The following is a 16,138-nucleotide window of genomic DNA, read 5'->3' on the forward strand; positions in this document are numbered from 1 at the left end:
CTTTGCGGCCTTCCCCTAGTCGCCGCCTTGTCAGCCGGACAACCGCTCCGCGGACTACCGCTGGATCAAATGCATGGCTACTTTCGGGAAGGCAAGTACTTGCCATTTATTGGAGTCTTTTTAACAAGTTGGATAGAAAGCGGCAAGCCGACTACTCACGAGTCGGTTTCGCGAAAAGGGGCTTGAAGCTGGCTTAAGCTATGTTAATGCTTTAGGTCCTTAGCCATTTTTCGTGTGGGCGCCCATTCATCCTTACTCCTGCCCGCCAAACAGTCGCTCTGCGAGCTGCGGCTTCTGGCAGGAGACGGCTTAGGCACCGCACACTACTTGTTCGACTTCAGGAAGCATTTCATAGCGCAAGACGGCGAGTCCCCGGGCCGACTAGTCAAACCCGGTGCCAAGCGGCGTAGAAAAAAGTAGCATACTCAAAGGCATAATTCTTATCATACTGATAACAAAAAGGGCAGTCCCCGAGCTCGTCTCGGGGGGCCCGAAGTCTTGGTACTTTAATACAAAGGGGTAGCATGGTACATACTGCATCAACTGTAAAATCTTCGGAGAAGATTTGCATTCCATGGCCGTTCGGACTCTTTGCCGGAGTCATCTCTCTTGCATGCTCGGGGCTTCTGAGTGTCGATCAAGTAGTAGGAGTCGTTGCCCAGCACTTTGCTGATAATGAAGGGGCCTTCCCAAGGTGCCGACAGCTTGTGTTGGCCGGCTGTCCGCTGGATCAGTCGGAGCACAAGGTCGCCTTCTTGGAAAGATCTCAGCCTGACCTTCCTGTTGTAGTATTGGCGCAGGCTCTGCTGGTAGATATTGGACCGGCTGAGTGCCAACAGTCGGCCCTCTTCCAGCAGATCGACGCCGTCTTGACGTGCTTCTTCCGCTTCCTCCTCGGTGTACATGGTGACTCGCGGGGAGTCGAACTCTATGTCCGTCGGGATGACGGCTTCGGCACCGTAGACGAGGAAGAAAGGCGTGAAGCCGGTTGACTTGTTTGGAGTCGTGCGCAGACTCTAGAGGACGGCCGGCAGCTCCTCAAGCCAACAGCCGGCCGAACGCTCCAGTGGTTCGACCAGTCGAGGCTTGATGCCAGATAGGATGAGGCCTTTTGCTCGCTCCACCTGGCCGTTTGACTGTGGATGGGCAACGGACGCTAAGTCCAGTCGGATGCCCTGCATCGCGCAGAAACGGGCCAAGGCGCCTTTGGCAAAATTTGTGCCATTGTCGGTGATGATGCTGTGTGGAATGCCGTACCGAGTCGTGATGTCGGCGATGAAAGTCACTGCAGTCGGACCATTCAACTTCTTGATGGGCTTTACTTCTATCCACATGGTGAACTTGTCCACCACGACAAGCAGATGAGTTAGGCCGCCTCGTGCCGTCTTGAATGGTCCCACCATGTCCAGGCCCCAAACCGCAAAGGGCCAGGCGATGGGGATGGTCTTGAGTGCGGAAGCCGGCTGAAGCGGCTTGGAACGGAACTTCTAGCACCCCTTGCATTTTTGGACTAATTCCTTGGCCTCTTCTAGGGCAGTTGGCCAGAAGAAACCGCGTCGGAAGGCTTTGGCGATGAGTGCTCGTGAGGCCGCATGGTGGCCGCACTCGCCTTGATGGATGTCTTTGAGAATTGCTTGGCCTTGCTCTGGCTCGACGCAACGTTGGTAGACACCAGTGACGCTGTGCCTGACCAGCTTTCTGTTGACTATGGTGTAGGCTGCCGCTCGACGTTGTACTTGCCGAGCCAAGATTTCATCAGTTGGCAGCTCTTTGTTTACTAGGAACTTGAGGATGGGCTGGGCCCATGAGGGTGCTGCTATTTCTTCAATTGCTACTATTGCGACTTGGACAAGGGTGGCTGGGCTGGGAGGCGGCGGGCTGGAGTCCGCGGCCGCTTGCTGGATTGGCGAAGTCCCCGGGCCGACTGGCGCAGTCCCCGGGCCGGGTTCTAAAGTCTTCGGGCTGGCCGCTGCATTCCCCGGGCCGGCTTCGACTGCGGTGTTCTTGGAGCCATCCGTAAGAATTCTTGTGCCGTCTGTTGGTGCTCTTGAGTCGGATCCGACTTCTTCGGGGGGAGCCAGCACAAAGATGGAGTCTGATTCCGGTGAAGGCTTGATAGACGGCTTGAGGAGGCGCTGAAGGGCGACGCCGGATGGTATCGCTTGGCGGGTGGAGCCGACTCATGCCAGGGCGTCTGCTTGGTCGTTGTCATTTCTTGGCACGTGAAGGAACTCACACCCCTCGAAATATCCACTGAGTTGCTGCACCAGGAAACGGTAGCTCGCCATGTTTGCATCTTTGGCGTCCCAGTCGCTAGATGACTGCTGGACCACCAAATCGGAGTCGCCATAACACAGGACCCGGCGGATGCCGAGTTCTTTGGCAAGCCGGAGCCCGTGAATGAGTGCCTCGTATTCGGCGACGTTGTTGGAGGCGGCGAAGTGGATCTGCAATGCATACTTGAGCTTGTCGCCTTTAGGGGAGGTGAGGACGACGCCGGCTCCCAAGCCGGTGCGCATCTTGGAGCCGTCGAAATGCATCCGCCAATGGGTGGAGTCGGGCGCTGGCGGCAGGTACTGGGTCTCGGACCAGTCGACAAGGAAGTCGGCCAGTGCTTGCGACTTGATGGCGGTGCGGGGCTGGTAGTAGATGGTGTGGGGAGCCAAATCTATGGCCCATTTGGCCACTCGGCCCGAAGCATCTCGGCTTCCAATGATCTCAGCCAGTGGAGCTGTGCAGACCACAGTGATTTGATGCTCTTGAAAGTAAGGCTTCAACTTCTTGGCGGCAAAGTGCACGCCGTAGCACATCTTTTGGTAGTGGGGGTAGTTCTGCTTGGAGGTCGACAGTACCTCGCTCAGGTAATATACCGGTCTCTGGACAGGGAGCGCCTTGCCTTCCTCCTTGTGTTCAACTACGATGACTGTGCTGACTACCCGCCTGGTGGCGGCGATGTATAGGAGCATAGGCTCTTTAGGAGTCGGAGCCGCCAGCACAGGGGGAGTAGTCAACATCTTCTTCAACTGGAGAAATGCTTCGTCTGCCTTATGGTTCCACTCAAAAAAGGTGGTCTTCTTCATCAGTTGGTACAAAGGGAGAGCCTTCTCGCCCAGCCGACTGATGAATCGGCTGATGGACGCTAAGCAGCCGGTGAACTTTTGCACGTCTAGAAGTCGGCGGGGGACCTCCATCCTCTCGATGGCCTTGATCTTTACGGGGTTGCACTCTATGCCGCGTTCGGAGACCAGGAAGCCAAGGAGCTGGCCGGCTGGTACTCCGAAGATGCACTTTTCAGGGTTGAGCTTGATCTGGAATCGGCGCAGGTTCTCAAAGGTTTCCTTGAGGTCTTCCAACAGCGTTCCATGCTTTTCTGTCTTCACTACCACATCATCTACGTAGACGTGGGCGTTTCTGCCGAGTTGCTTGAGGAGGCACTTCTGCATGCAACGCTGGAAGGTGGCGCCGGCATTCCTCAAGCCGAACGTCATGGTCAGGTAGGAGAAGGCTCCAAACAGCGTGATGAAGGCAGTCTTCAGTCTGTCTGCCGGGTTCAGCTTGATCTGGTGATATCCTGAATATGCATCTAAGAAGCTCAACAGCTCGCATCTGGCTGTGGAGTCTATCACCTGATCAATTCTCGGCAGAGCAAATGGGTCTTTGGGGCAAGCTTTGTTGAGGCTTGTGTAGTCAATGCACATCCGCCACTGCTTGTTCTTCTTCAACACCAGGACCGGGTTTGCTAACCATTCTGGAAAAAATACCTCCATAATGAAGCCGACCGCTAGGAGTCAGGCTATCTCTTCCCCAACAACTCTTCTCTTCTCTTCTGACAGGCAGCACAAGGGCTGCCTGACAGGTTTCACATCAGATCGGACATGTAACTTGTGCTCGATGAATTCCGTCGGTACACCTGGCATGTCTTTAGGGGACCATGCGAAGATGTCTCGATTCTCACAGAGGAAATCGACAAGCTCGCCTTCCTATTTGCTGTCTAGGTTTGCACCTATGACAGCGTGCCTCTCTGGGTGCTCCGGGTCCAAAGGTATCCTCTTTGTTTCTTTAGCCGGCTTGAACGAACCCTCAGCTTCCGACTCCTTGGGGTCGGGCGACATCTCTGGCTGCTTGCTGGCCATCGCCACAACCCGATCAAGAAGCTGCTTCTCAGCTGCGATCACCAGGGACTCGGCCAGCCGACTGCTCTTAGCCGCGCAAGCGGACGACTTCCTGTAGTCGCCGGCTACGGTCAGAATCCCCTTAGAACTCGGCATCTTTATCTTGAGGTAGGCGTAGTGGGGGACCGCCATGAACTTGGCCAAACCAGGTCGGCCAAGCAACGCTTGGTATGGGCTTTCGTGGTCCACCACTTCAAACCAAACTGGCTCTCGGCGGAAATGATCTTTGTCTCCGAAGAGGACGTCTATCAGGATCTTGCCGATTGGTGAGCAGGAAAGGCCAGGTACAATGCCGTGGAACATAGTTCGGCTGCTCTGAAGCTGTCTTTGCTTGATTCCTAACTTCTCCATGGTATCCTTGTACATGATGTTGATGCTACTGCCTCCGTCTATCAACACTCGCGAGAAGCGAGCGGCCCGCCTATCTATGGCCAGGGTGGCACTCAAAACCAGGGCGTAGGAGCCCGGATTCGGCATCACCTCTGGGTGATCAGCTCTGCTCCAACCGATAGGCTTCTCGGACCAATGCATAAACTCTGGAGTATCTGATGCTACTGCATTTACTTATTGCTGCTGCAGCCGTCTGCTGTGTCGATCATCAGCGACACTAGTGAACACCACATAGGCTCCGTGCTCTTCCGGGTACTCATCTTGTACGGCGCCGACTGGCCTGGCAGCCGGCTGCTGGGGCGGCGGTGGAGGCGGCGGCCCAGCAGGCGGAGGAGGAAGGAGGCCGTCTCCCTTGGCGATTCTGGTGAGCCAGTGGCATTTCCGGGTGGTATGGTTTGACGGCTTCATGCCACTGTGGAACTTGCAGGGACCATCTAAAGTCTACTCGTAAGAGAAGGCCGGCAACCAGTTGGACTTGCCGCCTTTCTGTCGCTTGGTCGGAGGCTGCCCCTCCGGCTGCTGGTCTTCGACTGTTGCAACCTACCGGCTGCTGGAAGCCGGCTGTGGGGCCTTGCGCTTGTGATCATTCTGTTGCTGTCGCCGACTGGCGTCTCCAGCCAGAGTTCTGGGAGCCTAAGGGGCCGTCTTGCCAGTCACACTAACTTGAATCTTCGTCTTCATGGAGGAGTCGGCCGTGGCATACTTGTCTGCTATGATCAGCAGCTCGTCGAGGGTTTCCGGCTCGTCGCAGAAGAGCCTGTGCTTGAGGAGGGTGCCTTCTCTGCACCCGGCGGTGAAGTACTTGATAGCCTGCACCTCGTGCACACCCTCGCAGGAGTTCCGAAGCTCGGCCCAGCGTGTGAGGTAGTCGCGAGTCGACTCATCGGGACCTTGCACACACAAGGAAAGCTGGCGCGGCTTGGGGGGTCGCTTGTACGTGCTTGTGAAGTTGCGGATGAAAGCCTCGGTGAAGTCGACCCAGCTGTTGATGCTGCGGGGCTTCAGACTGTTCAACCATGTCCGGGCCGTGCCCTGGACCATAAGTGGAAAATACTTCACGGCAACACGCTTATTGTCGTTCGCTATGTTGACGGCTGTGGAGTAGTCAACTAGCCAATCTTCCGGCTTCACGGAGCCGGTATACTTGGGCGTATCTCAGGGGAGCATGAACCCTTTGGGAAAGGACTCATCTCGGATGCGGGGTCCGAAACAGGGAGGACCCAACTCGTCTTCTTCTTCCAGCGCCAGGGATCGGTGGAGTCGGTCGATCCGGTGGCGGGCGTCGTTCTCTCCGACTCCCTCTCGGCGGCCAAGGCGGTCGTTGAGAGTCGGATGCTCAACAGGCGGTGGGGAGACTCTCCTTTCTCTTCGTGGTGGAGGAAGCAGATAGTCGCCCTGCCGTTCCACTGCTCTTGGGCGGCCGTCTTGGTCGTGCTCGATGGTGATGCGAGTCCGACTGTGGCTAACAGCCGGATCCTTGTCTTTCCTTTCGCGGACACCGCCAGTCGGCGTCCGAGACATCGCGCCTTGATCTCGGCGGGGAGGCAAGTCATCGTTTTGTCGTTGCGGCGCCTCCGTGCGGCAGCCGGCTTCGTTCTGCGCGGCAGCCGCGTCGAGGAGCCGCTGAACTCGCTCCGTCATCAGGCGGCTCTCTTCGCCTTCGAAGTTGTCTAGCTCATCCGCCACCGCCTGGGCAGCGCGGATGTTCTCCGCAGGCGTGGCGTACACAGGGCGATTGGCCCCGAACAGGTTGGCGATGGTCGCGCCACGCCGCTGGACCATGCCTAGGCGGCTGGGCCCAGTTGGAGCCGGCGAGCCGCCCACAGCATGATCCATCTCACGCTGGTAGGCTTCTGACAAGCGTCTCATGCTTGCCAGCTTCTTCGCGCCCTTGACGAGCTGAAGGCGGCGCGCCTCCAGGGTCTTGGCGTCAGCGTCTTCCGGAATGGGCGCGGTCAGGTCTCGTAGAGCCGCATCGAGTGGGTCATGAGCTCCTTCACCGGAATGCTCGCCATGACTGATGACGAGCAACTCCGTGACGGCGCTTCCGCCGCTCTCCTTGTGAGGGAGCGGCTCATTGTAGACCACCATGTTGGTGGGGAATGCGTCGAGTGACACGGCGTCGGAGTCGACCAGCATCGGGTCGGTGGAGCCTACGGACTCCAAGTCCATGGCAGGCTCGCCAGTGACGTGGAGTTGGTCGAGGAGGCCCGCGAGGAGGCTCTCGGGGCCGCCCGTGCCTGCGTCGGATGCAGGCTCGTCGAAGATGCAGACCTCGCCAAGGAAATCGGCAAGGCAGCTCGCCGCACAGGCATCGTCGATGCCTTGCAGCGCGTCGGGGCAAGCGCCATCGGGTGTGCCGGGCTGGCTACGCTCGCTGGGGAGGAAAAGGGTTCCCGTCTAGAGCAGGTCTCCGGACGATGGTGCACCTCGCCCCACGGTGGGCGCCAAATGTCGGGGGTTGGGTGCGACATATGCCAAAGGATGGCTTGTCATGGTGGGGGCGAGTAGAACATCGCCGGTGCCCGGAAACGGAATGAGGCGAAGTCATGCACGCCGGCGGATCTTACCCAGCCTCGGGGCTCTCCGAGGAGATAACACCCCTACTGCTTCTCTGCGGGGTCTTCGCATGATCACTAAGGCAAAGTGAGTACAAGGTTGCTCCTCGAGCTGTATTCTGGAGGTAAGAGAAGGCGAGGCTAGCTCTCTCCTTCCTATATGATCTGGTCTAGCGCTAATGGATTCCAACCCTTTGCATGGGTGCCCTGGGGGGGTTTATATAGGCCTACCCCCCAGGGGTACAATGGTAATCCGGTTGGGTGCGGGTCCCAGCCGTCTGTCTCTCAGGCTGCCGTCTTCTCCGCCGATTGGTGGGGCCCGCCGATTGGTGGGCCCCGCCGACAGACCCTGTACTGTAGTCGTGCTTCTAATGACGCTGGCTTGGTCATGGGGTCATGGCAACAGTGCCGCCGCCTGACAGACGATCACTGTCGCCATTCCCCGTCTTGTCTGGTTAATGGCGTGCGGGGCCCGTGGGAGGGGCCGACCGACTCCCACGGATCCGTCTTCGGGGCGTTCTCGCCGTCTTCTGTGCTCCCGCTGACGGGCGGGTCCCGCCGTCTCTGGGCCGTACAGGTAGGTCGTCGTGGGCACAGTGCGCCGCCCACTGAGGCTGAGGTTAGGGCAGGCATGGCAACAGTGCCGCGCCACGATGGAGATCTCCAGCGATACGGCGCACTGTAGCCATGCCAGCCCCTCGTAAGCAGGGTAGGGACGGCCACGCTATGTCCGTACCCCGCCCCGTCCATCGTGGCGAAGGCAGGAGATGGTTGGAGTCGCGGGCCGACTCCCCTCAGCCGGCTTCTCTGGAAGTCGTCAGCTGAGAGTCGGCTTATCTTGGAGTCGCCCCTGGGACTCGGCTTATCTTGGAGTCGTCCCTGGGACTCGGCTTGAGGGGCGCAGCCTGCCCCGATGTCTTCAAAGGTTCAGGGGCTCGGGTTAGCCTACCCGTGGCCCATTACTCCGACAGCTCTTGTGTTTTGGAACACCGTTTGTGGAACGGTGTGTTTGCTACTTGTGTGTTGGAACTCCGTTTGTAGCTTATTTGTGGAACGGTGTGTTTGCTACTTGTGTGTTGGAACTCTGTTTGTAGCTTATTTGTGGAACGGTGTGTTTGCTACTTGTGTGTGTGTGGAACTTCGTTTTCTAATTAGTTGAACTCTGTTTGCTATTTGTGGAACTCCGTGGAACTCCGTTTACTAATTAGTTGAAATTCGTTTGAAATGTTCTTTGCACTTCAAGTTTTGTTAATGTGTATGGGATGCCCAAATTTAATTATTTAAGATCTCTGATATTACTGTCATATTTGTGAAACTTATTGTGATATTGTTTTTGAAAAGAAGCAAGCAAATGAACTTGAAACAATAAAACACAGGACCCTACCGCCAGGGACCCTGGCGGTAGAATCACACAGCCTACCGCCAACCCCCCTGACGGTAGGATGAACCTACCGCCAGAGCCTTTTCATATTTCGTTATAGAAGGTTTGCACTGCAAAACCCAGCCACACCCTACTGCCAGGGTCTCTGGTGGTAGGGTTAAACAGCCTACCGCCAGGGAATCTGGCGGTAGGGTACTTATCCACGTCAGCTCGGGCAAACGGCCGCCGCCCCCTCCGTCGCACCCTACTGCCAGGGACCCTGGCGGTAGGCTGTCTAACCCTACCGCCAGATCCCCTGACGGTAGCAAAGGGTCAAATCCTGAATTTTTTTCAACCAGGATCAGATCCTGAATTTGTATTGCAAAAAGGTCAAAACACGAAATTTGGCCAGTACTCCACTCCTCTCATTCTCCCTCTGCCTTGTTCCGTAACCCAAACGGCAGTCGACGGCGGGCCGAGGCGGGCGGATAGCTCCGTCGACTCCGCCCCATTCCGCCCCTATCCAGAGACGCCGTGAGCAACTTTGGTTCCGCATCCCAACGCAGGAAGCAACCGCGGCCAAATTCGCCCCGGACGGACGGTGGCGTGTCCTCCACTTCCGTTCCGGCACTACCACCACGCAGCAAGAATAGGAGGAAGCCTCTGCTGGACCGGGGCCCCGCACACTCTACATACGACGACGCCTCCACACTCCACATCCTAGGTAGAAGCGAGTGTGAAGCGCGCGCGCCGGGAGGGAGAGGGCGGAGATGGCGGCGATAATATCGCGGCGGGGTGCGGCGCGGGCGCTGGCGCTGGCGATGGCGCGGAGGGGGATGTGCTCCGCCCCGGCACCCGCGGCGGCGCTGTCGTCGGAGGAGCTCATACGGATGGAGCAGGACTGCAGCGCGCACAAGTACGGTGACTGCTTGCTTCTAGATCGCACCCTCTCCCCGCCTTCCCGCACCGTCGCACGCCTTGTGCTTGCGTAAATGTCTTAGCGGCAAATTCTGTCGATCATTTCTCCGATCGCGGCGCTTTAGGTTCGGGTTCGTGTGAGCTGGAGTTATCTTCGATTTATATTCTTCTTCGGCACTTCATCTTGAGATAGTAGCGCGGTTCCGCGAACGGAGTAATCAATCACTAAATTGGGCTTGCAGAAACGTTTTTCAACAGATCCTCGCATGTCAAATTTGGGATGCTTGTTTATTACTGAGTAGTACCGCCTGTATACACAACTGCAGTTTCTGTATATCCTAGTAGTGACAGTGACTCAGTGTTGTCGCCTTTGTTTCGAACTAGTCTAAATCCGCACTTGCTTTAATACCTCGGATCGATTGCTGCTGCATTTGATTGGGATGTCGATATTTGTTAGTGCTTTCTTTGTTCTATTGGATGAAAAGTATATATGAGATTCTGACATTTCCGAATTACCTGCAAAATCATGCTTTCTATGTTGATGGTGCGATGACCCAAATTTCTAGTCTGAAATTCCTGCTGAGCTCAGCATTTCACTGCGTGCAGCTACCATCCGATTCCCATGGTGTTCTCCAAAGGGGAAGGATCGCATATATTGGACCCTGAAGGCAACAAATATATTGATTTTCTCTCTGCTTATTCTGCAGTCAATCAGGTTATTTTCTCTGCAATTAGACATTTTATCCAAGTGCTATTCGACCTTCACACTTCGGAATTAGTTGGTGTGCATTCTTTGAGACAACTTATTTATGCTCATGAATGATCTTGGTTTGTCAATTCTCTTGTAGGGCCATTGCCATCCAAAAGTCCTACGAGCTCTGATAGAACAAGCAGAAAGGCTTACACTTAGTTCCAGAGCTTTCTACAATGACAAATTCCCAGTCTTTGCGCAGTATTTGACGAGCATGTTTGGGTATGATATGATGTTGCCAATGAACACTGGAGCCGAAGGAGTGGAAACGGCTATTAAATTGGCAAGGAAATGGGGTTATGAAAAGAAGAATATACCAAAGAACGAGGTATAACTTCACGATATGATACATGTTTATTAGGGTTTTTCCAGTATTGGGATGTGGACCATGTGGTGGTGCGTCAATGGATTTCTAGCTCTGACTTGCATCTGTAGCATATTCTGTTCCCTAGATCGCCCGTTAACTGTTATAAGGCTTCTTCCCAAAAATAAAAAATAAATAAAAATAACACTGTCCCGGATGATGATGTTTGGTTAGTTTTTTTTTTCTAATCAATCAAGCAAGCAAATATATCCTAAAATATTTGTTTGATGACATATGAGAAGAAATGTGAGAGGAAAGCATCACATAACAGTAAAGTAAACGTGTCACAAGTCAAAAGTTCCTTCCTCCAACATCTTCAAAATAAGCGCATCATAGCCCCCAACTTAAGCCTACATGTGGTGCTCGGAGACATACCCATGCTTTGGTATGATGGTGTTGCTCCTAGATATATGCCCTTGCTTATTTTATCTGGATATCCTGAAAACACATATAGATATCATATCATTGTATTAAATAAATGAAAAACTTAATGACAGGTGCAAAAAAGCTGCTGAAGGAAAATTATCATATTTTATGTCTTGGCAAATGCAGTGGTTAATATCTTGAGAAGCTGGAAGCCCATTAATGCCTACTTTTGTCTAATGTTTGGAGTTTTGCAGGCTTTGATTGTCTCTTGCTGTGGATGTTTCCATGGTCGGACATTGGGCGTTATCTCTATGAGCTGTGACAATGATGCAACTCGTGGTTTTGGTCCTTTGGTTCCTGGTCATCTTAAAGTTGATTTTGGAGACATTGATGGGTTGGAGAAAATCTTTAAAGGTATTCGATCCATTGAGCTCTGTCAGGTACCAACTATATGCTACTGTTATTAGTGTGTAGAAGCATGCTGACAAATACTATTTGGTTCAGAGCATGGGGATCGTATATGCGGTTTTTTGTTTGAACCAATCCAAGGAGAAGCTGGGGTATGGATCTTTAAGTTACTGGCATTTTTTCTTTTTTGATATCCTCCCTTGCTAGTTATTTCCTGTATATAGCTAGAAACTAATTCTCCCCTAGTTGATGTTGCATAGTGGTACTGTGTTCATATCGAACTCAGTTTGAGAATTTAATGGACTGGAAGAGCTTATTAGCTCTGCATGATATGCACTTTCTGGGTACATCTAAGAGTATAACTAACGAATGATGTATATGCTCGAGCACATTTTCGAACTTAACTGTCAAAATGCATTAGATGTGGCAGCAATAAAATGATCAACAGTACAATAATAATCTTGCAAAATGGAAAGCAAATAGCAAGAAAATACTTTATGATATGGATAGACTTATGACATTAGGGGAATCCTTTCATTGCACACTGTCCTTGTTTATAGATTGCAAGTGATCAGATCCAAGCATTGCGATTTAATCACCGTGCCTTATCCTTAATTATTGCAAGACGTGTATATCTGGATATTTTAAATCATCTGCCAGTATTCTGATAACTTGAGAAGTTCATTTATGAAACAAAAAATATACAGTGAGTAATCAGTCCCTTTGCTAACCAAAGTGCTAAAAAGACAGGGCTAGTTTTACTATGGGTGACATTTATGGTGCCTGTATCCAAGTTTCTGTTATATCATGATTGTTTGATGTCCTGATGCTACCATTTTTCTGAATATATCCTTAATTCTGCTGCAAATTCGTGTAGGTAATAATCCCACCAGATGGCTATTTGAAAGCTGTCAGAGATTTGTGTTCTAGGCACAACATTCTGATGATTGATGATGAGATCCAAACAGGCATAGCTCGAACTGGCAAAATGTTGGCATGCGATTGGGAAGATGTACGACCTGATATGGTGGTAAGTGTCTTTTCTGATACTCTCTACGTATCTTCTCTTCTCGCTTCACAAGTACCTGGTGGTGAGGTGGTACTCTCCATTTATCTCCTCTTCTACTACACGAGTACCTGGGGGGTGAGGTTTTCGTTTTGTTCTAGGATAACAACTACAGTTCTGATTTTTGACAATCTATCTCAACTCTCCAGATTCTAGGCAAGGCACTTGGTGCTGGAGTAGTTCCGGTCAGTGCAGTTCTGGCGGACAAGGATATCATGCTGTGTATCAAGCCGGGAGAACATGGAAGGTGTGAACCACTGTTAATTTTGTTTGTTTGAGTTCATTCCAAAGCAAGTTAAATGTAAGCTGATTCAGTTTTGTCTTTAGTGAGCATAAATCTCGACATGCTGACGTCTAGTTTTGACCATCACACTAGGAAATTACACTCTAGATTCAGCTGTATGATCTCTTTGTTATTTTCAGTGTTCTTTTTGTGTATGTCATGTTCCTGAAATTACTCTTATACTGTTACACTTGATCAAATGCAGTACATTTGGTGGAAACCCATTGGCAAGTGCTGTGGCAATCGCATCTCTGAAAGTGGTCAAGGATGAAGGTCTTGTTGAAAGGTACATTATTTTTTTACAAGAAACTCCAGTAACTGTCTAAATCATTTCTATTTCGAGATACATACAACTCTATTATCCTTTCTTCTTCTGACCATTTGCTTAATTGCAGAGCTGCGGAGTTAGGTCAGGAGTTCAGAGACCAGTTACAAAAAGTTCAACAGAAGTTTCCTCGTATTATCAGGGAAATACGTGGGAGAGGTTTGCTTAATGCAGTAGACCTAAGCAGCAAGGCTCTATACCCTGCTTCTGCATATGATATTTGCATCAAGCTAAAGGAGAGGGGCATTCTTGCAAAGCCCACGCATGACACCATAATCCGATTAGCCCCTCCCATTTCCATCAGGTATGACCCATTTGCCCATGTGTTATCATGCTTCGTTCTCTTGTTATTCAGAAGTCTGCATTTACTGACACCATATTATGTGATCGCGTTCGCTTGCTAATCCCCAAAACCTGTGGTTCCAGTCCTGAGGAGCTCGCAGAAGCATCAAAGGCACTCAGCGATGTGCTCGAGCATGACTTGCCGCAGTTGCAGAAGCAGATCAAGAAGCCAGACTCGGAGGCAAAAATACCAGTCTGTGATAGGTGCGGTCGGGATTTATAAGGGTGCATCCAAGCAGAGCTGAGGTACCAGCAATTTCAGAGACACAACAACCCCCCCGGAATAACAGAACATGGATTTCTCACTGGTATACCGCACCATGTCGCACACTCTGTTCAGAAAATGTGCCGTTGCTACATTGATTGTAAATAAATGGAATTTGTCTGTCGATCCATCTGCCCATTCTCGTTATTTGTAGTGATGTTGCTTCTCTTACCCCATGCTCTGTTGGAAATATGAGCAAATTACTACGAGATTTAATCCGATAAACAGAAGATAAATCATGACTACAGTAGCAGAGATCGAACTAATCATGCAAACTAGCATAGCAGATGAACAGATTACATCTAGGGCATATACTAGAAACATGAATTCTATCATGATTTCGAATAGGAAAGATAGAATCACATACGGTGCAGCGGGAGCAGCACTGCCGGTGTTGGCGTTTGTCGCCCATGTCGTCGAGGATGAGGTTGCCGAGGTCGGGGAAGAAGTCGTTGTTCGCAAAGTCGTCGCTGCCAGCAGTCGCACGAGTGTGCTCCCCAAAAACCTGATCGCCCCTCTCCCGTACAGGATCACGAGAGGCGGGGTTCCGGAGGCCTGCTGTCCCTTCTCCCGGTGCACGCCAAAAGGAGGGATGAAGAAGGTTTGCTTAGCAGCGCAATGATCTGGAACAGTGGTGAGAAACCATACTAAGCGGCGACGGCTAGGGTAGACATCTGACTGACTATATAATGCGGGCCGGGTAGGTCGTGGGAGTAAACCCCACGTCCGAGTCATCACGGTCCAAAAGAATCGGAAACGACTCAGTAATTAACGCGTTCGTTAATTATTAATTAATGACTCATTAATTTTTCCCGAGCAGCAAAAATATAGACAACGTGCATAGCTTTGTTCTCGGCTCGGCTCAATCCCGCAACCCGCGGCGCGTCGTGACGAGGCGTGGCGGGCCTAGGAGGAGAAGCGCGCGTTTAGGTCTCCTCTTCTCATGCTCATATAAGTGGTAGAAGAGCTCACCTTATAAAGAGGTGCAACTCTCTCTCAACTTATGAGGTGGGACTAAACTTTAGCCTTACTCACTCCACTCACATGTGTGCATGAATGGGCCAAGAAAATTTCAGAATTTTAGTTGGGCTTTGGGCCAGAAGCTCACTAGCAAATTCCAAAAATCCCCCACAAAGTCTCATTGGCACATTTCACCATTTGGTTCCAAAACATTGTTTATATACTGGTGCTTAGTGGAGACTATGAAGTTGAACTTCCACTTAGAGATTTATGCTACACTAGATCACAACTTGAATAGTGGACTATGCCTTGAACTACAAGTTTTCTGCAAGACTAGTTTCGCACAAATTCTTGACCGATATTGGGCTGCCACAAGGCTTCCCCGCGGGTGGAGCGTATACGTCGTACTTCATGACCTTTCATGAATTTATTAGAGAACACCAAATTCTCACAGACTGCGACATTAACAGTCAAATTCATATAGATGTGTTCCTCAGAAGATGCTCTGCAGGACAACATCTTTGCTTACTCAAATAAGCCACTTGGAACACATTAAGATAAATATCAACCTGCCATGCAGATCAGCAGAGTATTGCATCTACACGGAGTGGAATAATTAAAATAGGGATACTCTCCTCTCAGCTGACCAACAGCTTGTCTCCCACTTCTACTTCATGAGATCTCCGATCACATAGAGTGGGTTACCACTATGGACAACTTATGTGGTGGGTCTCAAACCCATCTCCATCGATGCATTATCTATCACATTACGTGATAAACTCTTTGTGAAGGGATCTGCCAAGTTTTTTGTTGTTTGGATATAATCCAACGTAATAACTCAAGAGTTTCACAATTTTCTGACAGATTTTAGTCTCCTCTTCACATGCCTTGAGGACTTCATATTGTCCTCAGAACTGTTTATCTTGATGATCACAGTTTGATTATCACAGTTCATCAGGATAGGGGGTATTGGTTTTTCAACCATAGGTAAGTCCATCAACAGCTCACGAAGCCACTCTGCTTCAACAGTGGCAGTGTCTAAGGCTGTGAGTTCTGCTTCCATAGTTGACCTCGTTAAGATGGTCTGCTTGCAAGATTTCCAAGAAACAGCGCCACCACCAAGTGTAAAAACATAACCACTTGTGGCCTTAATCTCATCAGTATCAGATATCCAGTTTGAGTCACTATAACCCTCCAGTACCCTTGGATACCCAGTGTAGTGAATCCCATAGCTCGCGGTGCCTTTCAAATAGCGCATAACTCTCTCAAGTGCACACCAATGATCATCTCCCGGTTTTGACACAAACCGACTCAGCTTACTCACAGCAAAAGAGATGTCAGGCCTCGTGGCACTCGCCAAATACATAAGCGAGCCAATAATCTAAGAATACCTCAGTTGATCTCTAGCAATCCGTCGATTCTTTTGAAGCAACACACTAGCATCATATGGAGTTGGAGAAGGCGTGCAGTCGCTATACCCAAAACGACTCAAGACCTTTTCCACATAGTGAGACTGAAGCAGTGTGATCCCTGTCGGAGTAATGGGCCACGGGTAGGCTCACCCGAGTCCCTGGATTTATCAAGACTTTGGGCAGCTCCGCCTGACTAGA

General features: G+C 51.3%; 1 protein-coding gene across 1 annotated transcript; it reads left to right on the forward strand.

Moving 5' to 3' along the window:
* The first annotated feature begins 8,961 nt into the window (after window positions 1–8,961).
* On the forward strand, window positions 8,962–13,692 carry LOC123113202 (ornithine aminotransferase, mitochondrial). The gene is made up of 10 exons (XM_044534372.1): window positions 8,962–9,396; window positions 10,005–10,113; window positions 10,247–10,477; window positions 11,134–11,293; window positions 11,384–11,439; window positions 12,165–12,317; window positions 12,503–12,600; window positions 12,842–12,922; window positions 13,032–13,265; window positions 13,388–13,692. Exons 1-10 carry the CDS (start codon window positions 9,251–9,253, stop codon window positions 13,524–13,526), a joined length of 1,407 nt encoding a protein of 468 aa, XP_044390307.1. The 5' UTR covers window positions 8,962–9,250; the 3' UTR covers window positions 13,527–13,692.
* The last annotated feature ends 2,446 nt before the right edge of the window (window positions 13,693–16,138 follow it).

The sequence above is a fragment of the Triticum aestivum genome, chromosome 5B (genome assembly GCF_018294505.1).
Source record: "Triticum aestivum cultivar Chinese Spring chromosome 5B, IWGSC CS RefSeq v2.1, whole genome shotgun sequence".
Classification (NCBI taxonomy): Eukaryota; Viridiplantae; Streptophyta; class Magnoliopsida; order Poales; family Poaceae; genus Triticum; species Triticum aestivum.

What these genes read in the sequence shown, in the direction of transcription:
- LOC123113202 (XM_044534372.1), top strand. Translation starts at nt 9,251, where the DNA reads ATGGCGGCGATAATATCGCGGCGGGGTGCGGCGCGGGCGCTGGCGCTG. An exon ending in CAATCCAAGGAGAAGCTGGG is followed by an intron (nt 11,440 to 12,164) that starts GTATGGATCTTT and finishes AAATTCGTGTAG; the next exon opens with GTAATAATCCCACCAGATGG. An exon ending in ATGTACGACCTGATATGGTG is followed by an intron (nt 12,318 to 12,502) that starts GTAAGTGTCTTT and finishes TCAACTCTCCAG; the next exon opens with ATTCTAGGCAAGGCACTTGG.